The sequence below is a fragment of the Euprymna scolopes genome, chromosome 26, assembly GCF_053919585.1.
Source record: "Euprymna scolopes isolate OS-2025 chromosome 26, ASM5391958v1, whole genome shotgun sequence".
NCBI classification, from domain to species: domain Eukaryota; kingdom Metazoa; phylum Mollusca; class Cephalopoda; order Sepiida; family Sepiolidae; genus Euprymna; species Euprymna scolopes.
In genome coordinates, this window is record NC_136507.1 from 97,946,865 (window position 1) to 97,968,429 (window position 21,565).

Sequence of the window (21,565 nt, forward strand, 5' to 3'; positions counted from 1 at the left end):
TGTTCCACAGGTGGGCAGTTCTAGAAAGAAATGAGGTTTATTATAATTTGAATATTTCAAACAGTTCTTGATCAAAAATGTATGAAGAAATGTGTGTGTGTGTGTGTGTGTGTGTGTGTGTGTGTGTGTGTGTGTAATATATATATATATATATATATATATATATATATATATATATATATATATATATATATTAGCAGGGAGACCCGACGTTGCCCGGGGTTGAATGATGATCAACGAATATTTCACACTCCTATATTTTTATTGTCATCGGAATCTGTGAAATCCCCCGGGAGGAAACTTAACATGCTTTCATGCAGTAACTTAGTCCAAAATATATGTTAGTCTACATTGCACTCTAGAGAACCCACTGTTTCTTTTATAAAATTATTTTTTATAAATTTCTTTCCAGTTAATGATAAATATTAAGAAATTTATGTGCGGAGTTTGAACCTACAGGCCACATCATGCAAAAGAACAAAAACAAAAAAAATATGCTATCAACTTACCCACAGTAGAATTTTCACAACCCGTTGTTCTATCATTGTTGCTAAGTGTCGACATGGAAAAAATGGGTTTACTGAAGATAGATAAATTAAAATAATGGTTTCGATTATTGGTAATTATCGGGAGTATTCTGAAACAAAACTTGACTAAGATCACTCCTAGATTTATACACTAAAGTTCTGCAAATTTTAAAGAAAATCGGTTCAGCCATTTCGGAGTCTGTAAGGAACAAACTTATGCACGTATGTGCGCGCACACACACATTCAGACAAAGTTGCATTTATAATATATATATATACTGGACAAATCTGGACTGGAGCTGCTAAAAACAGCCTATCTTGCCTTAACAGAGTACAAAATAGACTTTGTGACTTAATGGGGATGCTCTTTTCTCTTCCCTGCAACCTCTCTCCCACAGAAGAGACGTTGTGAGCATGTCTTTGTTTTATCGTTATTTCCATGGCAAGTGCTCGTCCGAGCTCCAATCTCTGGTCCCGCCCTCGCCAATCTTTCACAAAAAACACCCATCTAGGTGAAACCACTGTCAGTAATTTTCCCCATTCTTTATCTGTGCCTAAATCAAAATGTAGATTCCATGAACAAAGCTTCTTTCTTAGAAGTGCATGCCTATGGAACTCTCTTCCGTTTGCCTGTTTCCCACCTGACTACAACTTGGATGTCTTCAAGTCCAACATAAACAAATTCCTGATGAATTGCCCCCTTAAGTAAGACACTTTATCAAATCTCCAATGCTAATGATTACTATGATACTATCCCATTGATTACTGTACATGCAATAATCCTTATCCCCGAGTGGCTTCCAGGCCTTGATAGGTTCTGACCTTCATGTAAATAAATATATATATATATATATATATATAACAATTTTTCTATATACTAGTGTTTCATGCTTATGCCATCATCAGTATAAGAAGGGATAATTACTGCTGGTCTGGAGATTCAAACTCAGTTAAAAAATGACTCTTGAATTCGTAGGCTAGCATCTTTCTTCTAGGCCACTAACAACTAATACATGAATAGGAGGAAAATAAGTATCTATGAATGCCATGTCAACAGGCGTTCACTGTAGAGAATAAAGCAAGAGTGTCTTCAACAAGAAATCAGAATGATGCGTTGTCATTTTGACCGATTTAAAAAAAATTTTTTTTATTTGCTAATCAGGGCTCAACTTTAATTTCTTAAAGCTGTTTAATAACTATAATATACTAGCATAGGTGTCCGGCGTTGCCCGGGTATTTGGAGGTGTATGTTGAGCAAATAAAAAAAAGCGGTCAATTTTTTAAACTTTAACCCCTATTATGACCCCTTAAAATTTATTGTTTTGCACTCAAATCAAGTTATTAAGTTAGATCCATGTTCATGGAACGTATATCTAAAATTTCAAGTGATTAGACCCAGAATTGTTGGAGGAGTTTAGGTAGAGTTCTCAAAGGTCAAATCATTGAACTTTGACCTCTTAATCGCCAAATTTCTGGCCGAAAACCGACCACATAGATTTTCCCAAATCTCAGTACCCTGTATATCAAATTTCGAGTTTGTAGACTTAAAATTAACAGAGTTATTTCGTAGGGAAATGTACACACACAGACACACAGACACGTTCACTTTTATAGATATATAGATTAAAATAAATGATAATAATTATTATACCTGTTGACATTAGTGTTCTATGCTTTTACAATTATCAGTGTAGGAAGTGATAATTATTGCTAGTCAGGAGATTCGACCCCAGTCACTAAGCTACCCTTATATAATTACATTGTATTTTCCAAGTCGGACCCAAATAGCATTTCGGCTGACAAATCAAATTTTGTTTCTGACTAGCCAATTTTCATTTATTATTGTTCTACCATGTTATTGGCATTATAACAATGTACGTAACTACAAAGTTATTTTTTAGAATCAGCCCAGGCGATTACTACTAATATGAAACATTTATTTTAAATAATCACCTAAAAATAAAAATCAGTAAATAAAGAATTGAAGAGTATAAAAAGTTGTCTACCTTAAGTTTTAAAATATCGGAAACAAATTAAAAAACAAAATATGACTTCAGTGCATTCCAGACAATGCTGGCAAAGTACGACTAGTTTTATTTATATAAAAAACAAAAAAAAAAAAAAAAAAAACGGCAAATAGCAAAATTGGAACAAAATGGAATAAAAATAGCAAATCTTGAAAAAACAAAAATTAAAGTGCTTAATATCCGTTAAATAATCATTAAACCAGTAATAAATTATACTAATGTGTACTTAGCTTAACATTTTACTGCAGTTTCATTGTATTACCTGCAATTTGAGGTTGTGTTTCTGAATTTTTGAGATAGCATAGTTTTTGTTATCATAACTGGATTAAAAAAAAAAAACCCTGATAAATAAGCCATCAAATGGAACTACTAGAACAAAACCAGAATCGACAGACATCCCCCCCCACACACCATGCAGCAGAATATGAACATGCTTAAGCAGTGATAAGTTTCATTCAGATGGAAATAGTTCTGTATACAATAGCTTTGGCATGCTGATGGTGATATCACGCATATTTGCTTGTCTTGTTTTGTTTGCATGTTAGCTAATGTGCAAAACAGCATTGCCATAATCTATTAATATTATTAATAATAATAATTTCTAGCCATATATGTGTGTGTTCGCTGGAAACTTTTTTTTTATAACCACACTAACATGATAAAAGTAAAATACCTTATTTAGTTTTATATAGCCATTGGGAGAGCTCTCTGCTTATTTCAACATTGTTTCCATTTGTTCTGTACTTTTGCTGTCAGGGTTCACACAGGCCTTGAATTTTGAGCTTTGTCTTGCAAAGGCCTTATTTCTATTATTACGGTGAAAAGGCTTTGAAAATATGGAAAGTGTCTTGAAAAACACTTGAAAATCGTATCCTTTGTATTCAGTAAAAAACAATTTGTGTTGAATGTTAAAAATAAAATCGAAATAAATACATTCTTCTGAAATTGCATCATTCTTTCCAGTATTTTCGATACAAAAATTATGCCCCTTTATCACAAAACTATCTGATGTTATCCATATATTTTACAAATTTTTGTCTTTACATCATCGGCGCTCTGGTCCCCATCTAGCATCAATTGAAATGAATGGCTCTTGTCTTGGGGGAGGCCTCATGTTTTAATAAGCTTCTGGGCTTGACCTTTACTCCTGATCTTAAATGGAACACATACATTAAATCCGTTGCCAAAATGATGGGCTCCTTCTATCGATCCAGTAGATATCTCACTGCTGATGCAATTCTCTATCTATATAAGAGCCAGGTACGTCCAAGGATGGAGTACTGTTGCCACATCTGGGTAGGAGCTGCTAGAAAGGACTTATTCTGACTTGATAGAGTTCAAAATAGACTTTGTAGTCTCGTAGGAGATGTTCTTTTCTCTTCCCTGCAACCTCTTTCTCACAGAAAAGATGTTACAAGTTTATCTCTGCTTTATCGTTATTTTCATGGCAAGTGCTCAGCTGAGCTCCAATCTATGGTCCCCCCTTGCCAAACTTTCACAAGAAACACCCGTCTAGCAGAAAACACTATCACTACTCCCCCCCCTCCCACTCTTTATCTCTGCTTAAACCTAAACATAGATTCCATGAAGAAAACTTCTTTCATGGAACTGCACGCCTATGGAATTGTCTTCCATTTTCCTGCTTTCCAGCTGACTACAATATGGTTGTCTTCAAGTCTAACGTAAACAAGTTTTTGATGAGCCGTTCCATATAATTTAACAAATTTACCGAATTTCCATTACTAACAATTACTATATTGTCCAATTTCTATTGCACACTCATTAACTCTTATCCTCGAGTGGCCTCTTGCCCTTGATAAGTGGTGATGCCTATGTAAAAAAAAAAAAAAAAAAAATGAAATTTAAAATCGAAATAAATATTAAAATATTTTTATTTTTTGCTTTTATATATCATTCTTTATTTATCAAATTTTATTTTTAAAACTTGAATTTTGTCTGGAGAAAGCCTTAAAAAAAAAAAAAGCTTGAAAAAGGCTCGAAAAGTCCTTGAAAATGAACATTGAATATCTGTATGAACTCTATCTGTGTCACTAAAATCAAGCAGTGCAAGTTCATGACACTTTCTTCACAATTCACTCCTCACACAGGAAACCTTAGATATAACAAAATATCAAGATCTTATGTACAACATGATAAGAAACTAGAATCTTGGGGGGGGGGGTCTTTCATTCCAGTAATTATAAGAGTAACTGGATTTATGAAAAAAAAATTTCAAAAACTACCTGGTAAATATACTTGGTGAACCAAGTGCAAAAGAAATGCAAACAATTGTACATAAAGGTTATAATTTTTAAAAGATCTCTCTCTTAGAATATGAGATAATGAGTGAATGTCTAGCATCCGGTAGGATGCCCCTATCCCCAGCTGTAAGAAACTGATGAGAAAATTAAAAAAAAAAAAGTTTATCAAAACTGTATGATGGTTTAAATATATTTACATATATAAATTTTTGTATTTCATGCACACACAATATATCACAAGGTGATATAATATATTGTGTATAGATTTTCAGTATTTACTTCAGCAGTGCGTAATACACAAGTAGAGCTTAATAGTAAATTATGAAAATATATTTATGGCAATTAAGCTACACAAAGCATATGCTAAATTGATCTGTGTGTGTGTATATATATATATATATATATATATATATATATATATATAGTAATTTATAAAATATATATGGCGATTAAGCTACACTGAATATTCGGCGTTTCATCCACTCTAGGATTCGTCAGGCTTATGCGCGAATTCTGTGGTTGTTCGGTAAAATGCATGCCCATTGGCTGATAGGAAGGGGCGCGGTGGATACTAGAAAGCTGATTGGCTAACTAAAATCCTCAACAGAAGAGGACCATATAAAAACAAGAAACAACCACAGAATTCGTGCATAAGCCTGACGAATCCTAGAGTGGATGATACGCCGAATATTCAGTGTAGCTTAATCGCCATATATATTTTATAACTTACTAACTAGCTCTACCTACGTATTGAGCACTTTTGAAGTAAATACTTAAAGTTTACGCATAAATCTATACTTTCGTATATTAACTTTATGTGAGTAAATGAAGTAGTTATATATATATATATATATATATATATATATATGAGAGTTGTCTAATACATAGATAAAACAACATGGCTGACGACTATTCAAATAAAATTTCTAAAAATTATTTGTTAGCAAAATATAATGTACTAGAAGATGTATCCGGTGTTGCCCAGTATTAAACGTAAGATTCAATTCCTTTAACAAAAAATGAAATACAAAGAAATGCAAAGAAACTGAGATGTGCATGCGAGTATTATGTTATTTCTAAACAGTTCACTTCTTGTAAGTAAAAAAAAAATGTACTAGAGCTAAGATCAAAACCTCAAGACAGTGAGTCAAGTATGATAACCATTAGGCCAGCTTGACACGAACTTTAAAAAGTATTTTCAAACCTTGTGAAACAATTGACAAATAGATAAAAATCGGATGACCTACCCACCCCCAGACACACACGCACACCAATTTTTCAATTTTGACCCCTTAGAAGCTCTTTTTTCTGGATGAAAACCGATTAAAAAGTTTTCCACATGTTTGAATACCATATATAACAAATTTCAAGTCTGTAGATCCAAAATTCATTGAGTATATAGGTTGAGAAGTATCCGCACACACACACACACACACACACAGTCTCACTTTTATAGATATATAGGTGACTACAGAAATATGCACTCTAACAATTGAACTATTTAAACCTCTATATTAATAAAATTGCATAACAGATGTTTGTGTATCTGTGTTTTTCCAATCTATGTGACTAGCAGATTTTTTTTATGTAGTATTAATTGATTATTTATTGAAATAAAAAAAAAAAATGCAATAGCATCTTTGCCCCCCAAAAACTTAAAATTATCAAAAACAACAACAAAAAAACTGAAATTAAATCCACCAGTATGCATTTTTCTTTCAAGTTGCCGTTTTTATCTTTTGTTAATAGCTGAAATAAATATAAGAATGAATTACTTTGCAGGAATTTATAAGTATTTAAACTGTCGGCTAAAAAGTAATTTCTGACTTGAAAAATTCTTAGCAAATTCTCATGAATTGAAATTCTTGGTAGGTATTCACACCATATGATTTAACGAAAAGAGGTTAAAGCGTTAATTTAAACATTAATTTTAATTTGATAAGAATTTAATAATAATTCAATGACTAGGCACTATTGTAATTATTTAATTCAGCCTTCAAAATCACTTTTTTTTTTTTTAATAAATAATATGGTAGATAAGAATGAAAAAAATAGCATCAATAATATAAATAAAAATCAAACAAGAAACGAATGTAAAACGATTTTTGGTCAATGCTGGGTAGGTATAACTAGTAAATAGTATCCCCCCCCCCAAAAAAAAAAAAAACCAACAAAAACAGTATCTAATGATAATTTTGTTATCTGTCAGCAGTGAGTGTGTTATCTGATTTCTCATTTTTGCAGACAAAGTTAATGTCAGCCAAATGTCACTTGGTCGGATGAATAAATGTTAAACTGTTTTCGCATCACTTATATGCTGGCTTTTGTTTTTATTTAGCTCTTTATTTTCCCATTTTGCTAAACATTTTGAACCAACATCGTTTTGTTAGAGAAACTGTAGATATTGCTCACCTCTCGTCCCCGTGGATCAGGAGGTTGTAGCTTCTCTATCAGAAAGAATATTTAGTTCTTTCTACAAATTATCTTCTCTGTGGTTTTGATTTGGTGTGTTTTCTCATCCGAAAAATGACAAACTTTTTAACATTTGATATTTTTTCATCAGCGTTTCCACTTCCTGTTGCTACTTCGTTTTTAATTGATTTTTTTTTTTTTTTGCATTATCTTTCGTTCATTAAATTGTTAGATGAAAGTACAGAATCGGTAAAGGAAGCCCCCCCCCTCCTCACTTCCTCTCCTTGCTCAGAAGAGTTTTTTTTTTTTTTTTTTTTTCTAAATAATAATGGTATTATTGAGAAAAACTAACAAGGGGAGGGGCAACAGGAAGTGAAGTGGAAACCATAATCGTATAATGACCAGTTTGACAAAAAAATAATTAAAAAAAAATCGTAAAAGAATCTAAATTATAGAGTTGTATGTGTGAAACCAGAATATCACATTTTGGGGATATTACCCCCTTTTCATGTGTTTCTATTTCTTTATCTTAAACTACTACTCTCTGCTTTGTGTGAAATTTTTTGATGTTTTTGAACAGTCGCAAAAATTAGCTGAACACGAAACTTTTATGGAAAACTGGTCATTTTCAACTTTTCAACATGTACTGTGTAAAATTGAACCGCTTTTCAAAACCTTTATTGAAAATCGTATATGGCATGATTGTTTTAGTGTTATTAACTCTGAATGAAATGGATGATTTTATTAACACACATTCAACTATGACATTGGCTCTTCAAGCAAGTGTTTTTTTTTTAAATTTTTTTTTAGAATGAATCTTAAGTGTTGAAAATGATGTGCTCAAAACAATAAAAAAAAAATAAAAAAAACAAAAAAACTAGGTTAACTAAGCACCAAAGCATCAATATAGTATTTTGTACTTCTTGTTTAATAAATTGATAAACATGGCGGACACCGTTTTAATCATAAGTATTATTAAGTCAAATTTCAAAATTCAAATAACACTTTTAAAACTGTTAGTGAAATACAGTGTGTCTGACTACATACATATTCGTTCGTATAATTCGATTATTTAAGCTTTTTGTATTTAATAAATTTGTGAGACATTTTTTTTGTGTATGTTTGTGAGTGTGTTTCTCCTCTGTGACTCACACATTTTTTAATTTTTATTTACTGTTAATTAATTATTTATTGGATTAAAAAAAGGCAATAGTATAAAGTATTAAAATTAACATTTAAAATGTCTTATTAAAAAGATTATTACAAAATTAAATCCACCAGAATGCATTTAATTAATCAAATCTAGATAAAGATTAACATCTAACACTTTTTACTCTCTCCCATTCTCACACACACACAAATAATTTAGTACAATTCCTGGATTATTTATTAAAATAATAAAAATAATTCTGTATGAATCGGTAAGGTACAACTGTTTTGATCGGTTTGTATTGTTTTTCCAATTCTATCTTGAATCAAAAACTTGGAGGAAGGACAATGTGAAGGTTGCCAGCATTTGTAAATGGAAATGAGGCTATGGAACTTACTGGATTTGAACCTAGCATGCTCAGACCCATTTAACCACTGTTACTTGCCATTAGAATAATAAATGTTTAAAAAGCATGATAAATAATTTCTTTTTATGTACAGTATTTAAAAAAAAAATTATTGTTGTTAATATTTATTTTTAAAGGAACAAACAGATTCCAGTTTATCTGCTGCTTCATCATTGTCGCAAGCCGTCGCTGGGGTGAGTGGGACCGAGGAAGCTGGGGAGACAGCATCAGTGGCATCCTCGTCAGAGCCAGCGAATGAATCAGAAAGCAAGGGGCCAGGTGGAGATGAAGTTTCTAACAAAGAGAAATATCTTCTTAAGCGAATGTAAGTCATTTTTTTGTACGTTTCGTTAAGCCACAACATGATGACATTGTTTTTGTCTGCAAGAATTTGAATAAAGTTGTTAGATTAAAAAAAATCTGAACCTAACACTTTATAACAGTGATGAAGATGTTGCAGTTTTTACAGAATTCCAAGATTTCTGTTTTTAGTGTATGGCATATATAAACGAAGGCTTCAAATTGAAAGAAAAAAAACCCTCAAAAAAGTCAACTAAAATAACAATAACGTTTCTGAATTTTTGAGATGAGGATTAGTTATTTGTATTATTATTCATCGAACTACTGTTCTCATCTTGAGTGTGATTTTCACAACATTTCGGTCGATGTAACCTCCGACCTTCTTCAGGTGTATCTTGTCGAACTCGGGAATGTTTCTGTTGAACTCGGGAATTTGGGCAGAATTTCGAAATTTCGTCCAAATTTCTGAGTTCAACAGAAACATTCCCGGGTTCAACAAGATACACCTGAAGAAGGTCGGAGGTTACATTGACCGAAATGTGAAAATCACACTCAAGATGCGAACAGTAGTCCGATGAATAATAGTACAAATAACAATATAATAACTAGCACGAAAAATATTAGATTTCTAAATTGATGAAATGAAAATTAGTAATTCATATTGTTTGGATTCTTCGGACGACTGTTCTCGTCTTAAGTGTTATTTTCACAAGTTTCAGTCTATGTAACCTCCAACCTTTTTTAGGACTCATGGTATAGTGAATAAAGTACTTGATAAAATTCTGTTGTAGAGTTATACTCTTCTAGAGGTTGAATGTTTAGTCCTCAGTGCAGGCAATACTTAGAATACAATTTTGAATTACTTAAGACTTCTATCCCATCATGGCTGACTGAATGAGAGCATGCTACCCCTATGGAGTACATAAGGGGTTCTGTTTAAAGTTTCGTGCAGATTACAGAGGTTGGCAGAAAGATTCCTGAATAAGGTTGGATCTTACATAAACCAAAATGTGAAAGTAACACTTAAAATGAGGACATTAGTCTGAATAATCCAAATAATATGAATAGCACAAAAGAATTCAATGAAGTTGCAAAAACGAAAAGTATACTAACTGAAGAAGTTTTAAAAGTCAAATGTGTGTAGTGTGACCTAAAATCACACTTTTTTTTTTTTTTCAGACGTTTATAATTTTTAAATAGTTTTTATTATATTTTATTTGAAAATTTTTTGAAGTAATTTTCTAGTTTCAATATAGATCATCCTATTATAAATTATCTTCATTTTAGCTTGTGATATATATATTCCAGGTTAATATTTTCCAGAGGTGAAGCGAGCAATGAAGTTTTAATGAGGCAAGAGTGTTCAATACCAAAGAAGGACAAGATATACTTTTTATTTGTTTTTACATCACACACTTAACTTTTGTATAAGCAATATCACCTGAAGATGTCTCTAGTTACTAGTAACTGCCTGACCAAAATATGCTCATGAATGTGTAGCGACATATTAATGCTGCTGTAAAACAAATAAAAAGTATATATGTACTGATTTTATAAAAATATAGTTTTGTTACTAAAAAAGTTTTTCTAATTAAAATTTATGTAAAATATGAAACACAAATATCACCAGAAACCACCTCAGTCTTTTATTTTATGTCAAATCTTTCAAAGGAGATAAGGGAATCTCTTAATAAAGTTCCACATAATCATTATTTTGATATCCATGCAAAGTATTTTAAAGGTTTTTTTTTTTTTTGGTTTTTTTTGAAAATTACCACTTTCATGTTATAAGACCATTTATGCAATGTTATGCATGATATTTTATGAATTAAGATACGATGATGGTTTTCTTAAGGACAGAATTTTAAACATTTAGCCAATCAGAACATGGAACTTATAATGGTTTTGACCTTGTGTTGCATCAGCCAATGGTCATGTAGATCACATTTATAAGCTGACTGCATTGTCTTACAAATGCCACTGTCAAAATACAGAAAAGAGGTGATTTTTGGATTATTTTGTGTCTAAAGTAAAGAGTAACTAATGCTTAAGGACACTTTGCATGAGAGGGTGGGGTGGGGGGTGATCTGACTCTTAACACTGTCTTTGATTTATCAGAGTTTATACCTGTATATTGTTCTTGATTCACCTTTTATTGATGTTTTATTAGTTGATAGATTTTCAATTAATGGTGATATTTCCAAAATATTGTATCTCTCTACGTTTGTACTCTTTTTTTTTGGTCCCCTGAAAAAGGAGAGATTGGACCTGGTAATTCACTCCCGTTTGTTTGCACTTTTCTCAGTAACCACACCTCGGATATTTTTTTAAATTTTGCACAAACATTAGTCATGGTGAAAGTAAATTTTTCACGCGTGGAGAAGGACCCCACATACTCGGCTTGTTATAAATGCACATTTAATTTTTCTTGTTTTCCAGTTATGTGATAAAAGAATTAATCGAGACTGAAAAGGATTATGTAAAAGACTTGGGTGCAGTTGTTGAGGTAAGTTCACGCAAACATTTTTGAAAATTCTTCATTTTCATCTGCAAAACTAATTCATCTATTTAATAACTGTTGACATTTTTTTTTAGAAAATTTATATTTATATACATATTTTTTTAATATTTGGAATATATTTCAATACATAAAAAAATAATTTTTTTTAGATAACTCAATAGTACAATACTAGAGCTATAAATATTTCTTCTAATTCACCAAGATAAATTTTGCTGATTTAACAGATAAATTAAAAACTATAAATTATGAAAGAAGTCATATTTGTATGAAAATTGATAATAATGCAGAAATGTATGGGTTAAAATTCATAACTATGAATATCATTTTGCTAACTAATTTCCTTTGCGGGTAAAAGACATTCTTTGAAATTCTATGGAATAAAAAAAATTTATAAGTTTTTGTATTCCTTGTTGAATAATAAATTGTAATTTCTAATTTACAGAGTTATATTGAATTCCTTTTATCAGGGTTCGTACAGACTTGAAAAGTTCTTAAATTTTTACTTTTGCCTTGAAAAGGCCTTATTTCTATTATTACCTTGAAAAATCCTTGAAAATTGTGTTCTTATGTCCAGTAAAAATGTGTTGAAATATTAAAAATAAAATCCAAATAAATGCTATTAAATTATTTTTTAAGTATTAATAAAAATACCTTTAAAATATTTTTTAGATATTAAAAATAAAATCGAAATACATTGTTCTGAAATTGCATCATATTATTGGGGATACAAGAGTTATGTCCCTTTATCACAAAACTACATCATGTAGTTTCATGATAAAGATTGAAATCTTCGTCTATTTTTGTCCTCATTTATAATTTCATTTTTAGGAGGGGTGGGGCACAAGAGGGGAGGGAATAGTCGCCGCTGCTATAAATAAAATCCCCTTCCCCCTTCTAAAAAAAAAAAAAATACTTTCCTTCTATGGACAGGACTCTGCCTCCCCACCCCTTAAAAAATTGTGATAATGTAAAATTAGGTCAGCTAGGTCAGAAAATAAATGGACAAGACGGCAGCCGTTTTGGTTGGAAATTAAAAGCCGTAAAAAAGTTAATATTTAAGATGAAATAAAAAGCATTTAAAACTACTTAAAAACACCAAAAAATGTTGCAGGTACATTGCAAACTGTTATTGACTATGGTAACATTTGTAGCATATTTGATTTTTTACCACTTTTCCAAATTGTTACAGATTGTAAAATAAAGACAAAATTTAGTTTGGAAAACTTGAATTTTCTCTGGAGAAGGCCTTGAAAAACTTTAAAAATTCCTTGGAAAGAGACATTGAAAATCTGTACGAACTCTGTTTATATATATATATATATATATATATATATATATATATATATATATATATATATATGGACTGGACTTTCTACTCTGATGGGGCTATGTATTAGCAAAATATCGGACTTACAAAAAAAAAAATCAGTAAATAAAAATGATTTTATCATTATATTCGACATTTCAAAGTTTTCAAATTTCCCATTTAAATTATATAATAAAAAGAAAAAAAAATATATATAATGAAATATATATATATATATATATATATATATATATATATACACACACACACACACACATATTACTTGTTAAAGTATTTTCTTGAATAATCAACTCATCTTAAGTAATCTTCTGTCCCTTTCCACCATTGTTTAGAATCCTTTCATGATGATTATCATTGTCTGACAATTTAACCTTCATCTTTGAGTAACTCTTTGGTTCTTTATAAGGATTAACTCATTAATTAGTTTAACCATTGGTAACTATACTATCAGTTGCACCCATTCTTATTAGTTCTAAACTGTAAGTAGCAGAATATATTTCCCAATTCTGCGAAACAAGGTAAAGAAAAAAAAAAGTATTCCTTTTACAATTAAAAAAAAAATGATAGCTGAACTCTATTGACAAGTAGAAGAGAGTCAGTTTACATGATACGTGTGTGTGTATGCATATGAATATTGATTGGATACGTATGTGAGTATTATTGAATGTCTCTGTGCATATATTGAATATCTGTGTGTGTGTACATATGAACATGTATTTTATGCATGTGTGTGTACATGTTTAATGCATGTGTGCACGTGTTTAATGTGTGTATGTGTACCTATGAATATGTGTTTAATGTCGGTTCATAAATATGTATCGAATGATCATGGATGTACACGTATCACAATCGTATTTGCATATTCATATTGATAGGCATACATTTATATCTTGTAACTGATTTAATATTTATTTGTCAATATTTCACACACACACACACACACACACACACATATATATATTTAAGTATTAAGTAGATTCTACCTTCTTACCCCTTTCTAAATCCCTAAATTGTTATTCAAATACATGAAATCTTCTAAATGCACCTTTTTTCTTTTCTTTTTCTTCCCTTCAGGGTTACATGCATTATTTACAAGAAAACCCATTACCCTCTGGAGCTGAAGGGAAAGACAAGATCATTTTTGGCAATATTCATCAAATCTATGATTGGCACAGAGAGTAAGTAATATTATCAACCAGCAGGACTACCTGCCATTGCATGGATGGTGCGATAACAAATGAGTTTCAAACATTGTATGTAATATACTTGATAAAATAAAACATGAATTTTTCAAGTGAATCAGAAGTGCTAAGAGGTTTGGGATTTCAAATTTAAAAAAAAAAAACAGGCAGTTATAATTTCATTTTTGTTTTGTGTGTTTTATACCATGCAATAATATATTACGTCTATAATTTTTTTTTGTTTTGGTATTCATTTCAACAATTTTCAAATCCTGAATAGAGCTTACTACTAGTAGTAGTATATAATATACTTAAAGCATGTAACCTCTATAGAGATGTTTGTATTTCATTCTCTAAGGTATTCATCATTTATTTCCTTCAGCCAATGAAATTTGTTTAACTATATTAATGCATAAAGTAGATGCACAAAAAAAAAATATGATAATGAATATGATATGACTCAGCATTTTGCCGCTATGGCAAGGTTGCTCTTCCTTTGACCCACTTAATAGTAAAGTGCACCAAAATCTCTGCTGATTTCCCTTGGAAATGAGACATGCACGTTTCGGTGTAGCTTACTTTCCATAAGTATATTTTTATAAAATATATGATTTTATAATTTAATGTTCAGATTTTTATAACTTTATAAATATATATATTTTATTTAGAATCAGGTTTTTGTTAAACAGTTATCTACTTAATAAGTTTTTTTTTCAGTATCAGCTTGTTGTATACAAACCACCCTTTAAAAAAACTAGTCATCTTCAAATTGCGTGGTTAATTAACTGTATATGCTTCACTTAATATTCATAATAACTGCTAAAAATATTTAATGTCATAATTTATTTCAAAAAAGTTTTTAGAGCATATCAAATTAGTCTCCTACAATTCTAAAACGTCATGCTTATCTCCAAATCAGGAAAATTCTTAATTTTTTTTCTTGTAAAAATGTGTATAGATTTGCTCAAAATTATATTAATGCATGAAACAGATTTCTCTCACAGTTTAAAAAACAAACAAACAAAACATTTTTTTCTGGATAACAAAGCATATATTTTTTAATTTTTTTCAACAATTTTTTCAAAATTTTTAATCATTCAAAAATAATAAAATAAAAGGAAATATTTTTTTTTCTTTTTTTTGAAGCATTTTATTTATTTTTAATTTATTCAAAATATGAAAATAATCTTAACCCTACCAAAATACTTTTTATCCCCCTTTATACCTTTTAAGCTATGGTCATAAAACCATTAGCAGTAGAGATATTAGCTACTAAACTAATTAGGGAAATTGATAATAGTAAAATAAGTAATAATATAATAAAGCAAGTCAAGAAATAGCAGATATTTTATTATTTTTATAAAAAAAAAAAAAAAATAATGAAAATATGGAGTCGTTTCAAAAGTAAAGCTTCTATGTTTTTTTTTTTCTCAAAAAATTGAAGGGCTACGAAATTGGTAGTGGTACCATTAAAATGAGCAATATTTTGTGCCAGAATTTATTTTTCTAGATTTTTCCACCACCCTTCCCAATGCATCTTGCCAGTGATGAATGGTGGCTGTGCATGGGCACCTGGAGTGTGCTTTGTCATACAAGGGTTGTTCCAAAAGTAAAACCTTTTTATTTATTTAATTTTTTTTTTCAACAAAAAATTGAAGCGGTATGAAGAGAAGAGTGGTGTCATTAAAATGAGTGACCTTTTGTGCTCTAGAAGTTTTTTTTTTCTACATAGTCACTACCATTCTCAATGCACTTTTGCCAGAAATTCAATAACACACATCTATGACAGGGAGTTGCGTTCTCACACTGTCAATATCTGCAATAGAGAGATGAAACTTTCAGGTCATGAATGCATAAGTTCAGTGATTATAACAAAGCAATTTGCAATCTCCTGTGAACCATTTGAATGAAATAAAAATAGGAGGCATTACTTTTGGAACAACCCTTATATATTCATTAAAAAAAAAATTATGAGAACTATGTTATTCTGTGTAAGTTTAAATAGTGTTGACTTGATTTCCTTATAAAAAAATCTCTGAAAATGAAATATTGTCGATAGACTTCCAATTGTTTCATAAAATACTATGTTATCACAATCATTGTTATTTTACTTCAAACAAAAGCAATCTCTTTTTTATAACAATATTTATTCATAGCACTGGTCATTATTATGTTGTTGCATAAGTTCCTGCCATTTTTCTATGTTTTTTTTTTTTTTTTTTTTTTTTTTAAAGACAATCAAAGAATTTTCACAGCAAAAGTAAGTTCGTGTGGGACCCAAGCTCCAAGTTTTTGTGTGAATCCCATCGACTAAATGTGGCATGAAATTGTCGCAAAATCACACTTCATCTTTTCATACAATTCTCTACATGTCTTATGGCCATCATCCTTTAAATGAATCCTGAGTTGGTCTTCGTCTATTTTGATTGGTTTTCCGGAACAAGGAGCATCATTGAAGTCAAAATTACTGTGTTTGAATCTGGTAAACCAATCTCAAACAGTTCTCTAAGCTATGGCGTTTTCTTAATATACGGCACGAATATCCTTAGTCACTTCACTCGCTTTTTGATCTTGATTAAAGGTGAAAAGAAGGTGTCGAAAATGTGAGTTTTTTTAAAATCTACTTGACAATCCATTTGATGATTCTGAAAAATGAGAAAAAATTATATGAGCAGAAAACGATGACCATTATCTTGTAGAACAGAATATGTGCTACAATATGCAATGGCATACAACACTTTGACAAATATCAGAACATGTTTTACAACAAACATTTTTTATGAAACGATGGGAACTTCTGCAACAACCTGATAATTAAAATTTGATTGTAATATAAATATATCTAATTGTTTTTTGTAATAAATCTATTGTGTGTTAAAAACATGGTCTTTTTATTTCTTTTATCAACACTGTTGATATAAATTTTTGTATTAAACATGAGTTTTCAACATGTAATTTTTGTTTCTTCCATTTTAGAACGTTTCAGCCTGAACTAGAAAAATGTTTAGAAGAACCTGATAAACTAGGATCTGTTTTTGTAAGATATGTAAGTATTTAAAACCACTTTTAAAAAAAAATTTTTCATCATCAAAATAATTCAAATAAAATGTTAAGAATTTAATTTTACAAAAATGACATCTACTCAGACAAAAAATAATTTCTATGTGAATAAAGTTCCTGCTTCCTTCATTGACAGCCAGCACTTGGAGCCATACAAAGCAGTAGTGAAAGATGTAAACATCGATATTTTATACCAATTGATATTTTTGCGTGTCAAATGTCAATATATTTATCATATGTAACAATTTAAGTATGACGTGGACCAAAGAAACATGGTCAATTTGGGAATTCCAGGAGCTGTACATAGGAGGATGTTGACACCTTCCTGCAAGAGTTGCAAAAACCTAACGTCGTCATCTCCTCTAATGGGGATATACACGCGACAGAGGATTGGTTGTGAATTTCATACTCCCATAAAATTTACTCCTTTAGAGGAAGTTGGTTAAACCCAGATAGGGTTAGTACCATTTCCAATCCAAAGAAACCTGAGAATTATAAGAGTTTTACAGGAGCCACAGTATAGGTAAAGGTTGACTTAATCGAATTAGTCAAATCGCTACAACACTTATAATTCGACTTTTCACTGTTAACCAATATATTAAAAACAGGAAATAATCAATATTATCTCATATAGGTCTGCAAGCTTTTCAACACTTGCAAGCTATTATTATAATTACTTAAAAAAAAAAAAAAATTGTAATTTTTTTTTTTTTGTTTATTTCATGGAGCAAGGTTTGCCCTAGTTTTCTCTTTTCACTATACACGGTCAAAGGCTTTTTTTTTTTTTTTAACAAAGAAGTTACCACTTATCAAGACCCAGAGGCCACTCGAGAGTAAGGGTTAATGAGTGTATAGTTGTCGAGGGAAACATGTCGTAATCATCGTTAGTAGTGGAGATTTTGTAAATTGGATTACTTAAGGGGACGGTTCATCAAGAACTTGTTTACGTTGGACTTGAAGACAATCAAATTGTAGTCAGCTTGAAAGCAAGGAAACGGAACAGAGTTCCACAGATGTGCAGTTCTAAGAAAGAAACTTTGTTCATGGAATCTATGTTTAGATTTAGGCACAGATAAAGAGTGGGGGGAATTATTGATAGTGGATGACCAGGATGAGGTTTTATTGTAGAGCATACTACAAACTTCATTTTCAGCTGCCTTTTTTATATGGCCTCCATCTTGAACCTTATTTTCACAATCATTTGCATGTGTGGAGGCGATTTTTAATTATTTTGCCAGCAATTGATGTTACTTCAGACATGGTTTTATATATATATATATATATATATATATATATATATATATATGGCTATATTATTATAGAATTGATATTTCAAAAGTAAAAAAAAGTATTTGGGTGCGATCAGCTAGAATCAAAACCGAAATCAAAACTGTAACATTCAAAGCTGGTGACGTTACCACTGTACCAATGTGACACGCATATGACCTGATTAACTGATTAAAAATAAACAAAATGTATAACGATTTTTTTTTATTTTGACCCCTTAAAAACTATTTTTACCAGCTAAAGGCCCATAAAAGAACGGTCCATAAAAAATCCAATCATTTGAGGCCCTAGCGCCGCTCTGCGACTTTTAGTTCCGAAAGAGATAGTTTGAAACAAACAGACATAGTGAGTTTTATAAATTAGATATTAGTAAATAAAAACTTCATCCGATGATCAAAATTGGATTTATTCATATCTCTCAAATATATTTTTATCTCATGTGATTTAACTGATCTGTTACTTGTAAGATGGGAACCACCTTATCTTGGGGGTCAACTCTTGTCAGTCATATTCCTTAACATTTTATGCTCAATTTACAAATTTAATGTTACAAACATACTTGGTTCTTGTCCAGAATTTCCTCCAATATAAAAAAAGTAAAAATAAAGAAAAAGCTGTGTGATATATGTACTCATGATGATAACATATTCCAAAAACCATGTAAATTGATCAAGTAGAAATAAGAAAATTAAATTCTGATTATCATAGAAGTGACTGTTTCGCCTGCCATTAAAAAAAAAAAAAAAAAAAAAAAAATCTGGGAAAAAACAGGGGAAATAACTCAACAATAATTAAAAACTTGTGAGGTTTATGTTGTAATATCTATTAATCACTGAAAAATAATTTCCTTTACAAAAAAAAGAACTACTCGATCGATTTATATGATTTTTGGAACATGATATTTTCATTTTGTCACAAGTACATATATTATACAGAATTTTTTTTTTTAAATAAGGGAGAATTCTGGACAAGAACCACATTTTGACCAACACTTTTGTATAAATTGGATAGTATAAAAATTCAATTTATTAATTCATGTCTTTTTTGTGTTTGATTTAATTTGCAAGTAAATAATAAAAAAAATTTGATAAAATTTTTTATTTGAATTTTTGTTTTATTTCCAGGAAAAACGATTGTATATGTATGTAAAGTATTGTGAAAACAAACCCAAATCTGATATAATTGTGGCAGAATATGCAGATTCAGTTTTTGAGGTAAGTATTTAAAATTTCTTACATTTTAAATATTCTTATGGAATAAGCTGATCTACCTATTTCAATAAAATTGGGACTTCTGAATTTTTGAGATGAGGATTAATTCATATTATTTGGATTATTCTAAACTACCGCTTCCAACTTGCATGTTATTCACACAACATTTCAGTCGCTGTAACTGCATGGCATAGTGGATAAAGTAGTTTGTAAAATTCAGTTTTAAATAAAACTCTTCCGGATTGAAGGTTCCATCCTCAGTGTGGGTGACAGTAAAATACAGTTGTGAATTACTTAAAAAATTTTACCCAGTCATGACTAGGGCTATGACAACAGCCCATTCTTTTCATTGTCTTGACTCTCGAGTATATATCCAACACAGTTAAATGCAATTAATCAACCGAGGATCACATCACTCTACATGAAAACATAAGATATCAGTGAATATATACCTGAGAATCAAAACAAGGAAAAGAATATGCTGTTATCATAGCCCTAGTCATGGCTGATGGAACAAGAGCATGCTATCTCCCATGTGAAATTCTGTGCAGATTCCCAAGTTCAACAAAATACGCTTGAAGATGGTCAAAGGTTACAATGATCGAAACGTTGTGTAAAATAACACTCAAGGTGAGAACAGTAGTTCGAAGAATTTAAATAACACGAGTGAGTTACGAGAGTCATTCCAAAAGTAAAGCCCCCTATTTTTTTTAGCTCAGAAAGTTGAAGAGCTATGAAAATGATTGGTGCCATTAAAACGAGTGAGCTTTTGTGCTCCAGAATTTATTTATTTTTTTTGTTACATATTCACCCCCATGACCAATGCACTTTTACTAAAGATTCAATGACACATCTCTGCTCCTGGTGCACATTCATGATAAGGTTGTTTTTTTTTTTTTAGAGTCTCACACAGTCAATATCTGCAACAAAGAGATGAAACTTTCAGGTCATGAATGGGTAAATTTAGTCATCATAAAACCCTGCAATTTGCAATCCCCTGTGATCCATTCGGGCGGATTGAAAAAAAATAGGAGGCATTACTTTTGGAATGCCTTATATTGTTGTGTAGGCTGATTTACTTATTTAAGAAATGAACTTTTTCAGCGATTATATAGTTACGTCTAGGCATTATTGAACAGGGATTTATGACAGAATCATGATGTGTACTTCTGTAACATGCTTTTGCTTATATACTATTTTTATTAACTATACGACTGTTTTGAATATTACTGACCCGCAAAGATACAATACTTAACTAAAGAGGAGACGGGTAAATTGGATATAGCCAACCATGTCTGGATGGAGAGGGGGAACCATCGCCCCCTATGGGATGAAGTAAAAATAATAAACAGAGAGACCCACTGGAAAGTGAGAAAACTTAAAGAAACAGCTCACATGTTCGGACATAACAACCTACTGAGCAAACCACGCATAGAGCTGAATGCAATTTGGACACCTCTGATAGAGAGAGAAAACCTTGAATAACAACATAGGTTTAACATTAACAAAAACCAATTAAGAATTGTCCTAGTGACATATGGCTGAGTGGTCCTAGATGTTGTATCAAAGTTTACAGTTACCCAAAGGTGCTGAGTTCAATCCTTAACGAAGGCAGTGAAAAGTAACATTCAAAACAGAGAATCAGCAATTATGTCTCAGAGCCTAGCTGGAGTCCGAACACGGTACCCCCATAATAATAATAAAGGGTTGGGTTCGAGACTCCTACCAAACGGTTCCCCAGTTCGATACAAAACACCTGATGAAGGCAGGAGGGCAAAACGGCCGAAACGTTGTGACAATAACAACCAAGATGAGGAAGTCAGTCCGACAATCTCAATCAATGAAAACACCTCATCTCAAAAATGCAGACAATTACTATAAAATACTTACATTGA

At 30.9% G+C, this 21,565-nt stretch overlaps 1 protein-coding gene across 13 annotated transcripts in view; it reads left to right on the plus strand.

Moving 5' to 3' along the window:
• Positions 1-21,565, plus strand: part of LOC145248297 (kalirin-like) — an 858,283-nt gene that overhangs the window by 636,974 nt on the left and 199,744 nt on the right. For all 13 annotated transcript variants that reach the window (XM_080110176.1, XM_080110182.1, XM_080110183.1 and 10 more), the window contains 5 exons: positions 8,921-9,108; positions 11,523-11,589; positions 14,006-14,109; positions 17,089-17,158; positions 19,584-19,673. In XM_080110176.1, the coding sequence (XP_079966302.1) occupies positions 8,921-9,108; positions 11,523-11,589; positions 14,006-14,109; positions 17,089-17,158; positions 19,584-19,673 (519 nt within the window). The remainder of the gene's footprint in view (positions 1-8,920; positions 9,109-11,522; positions 11,590-14,005; positions 14,110-17,088; positions 17,159-19,583; positions 19,674-21,565) is intronic.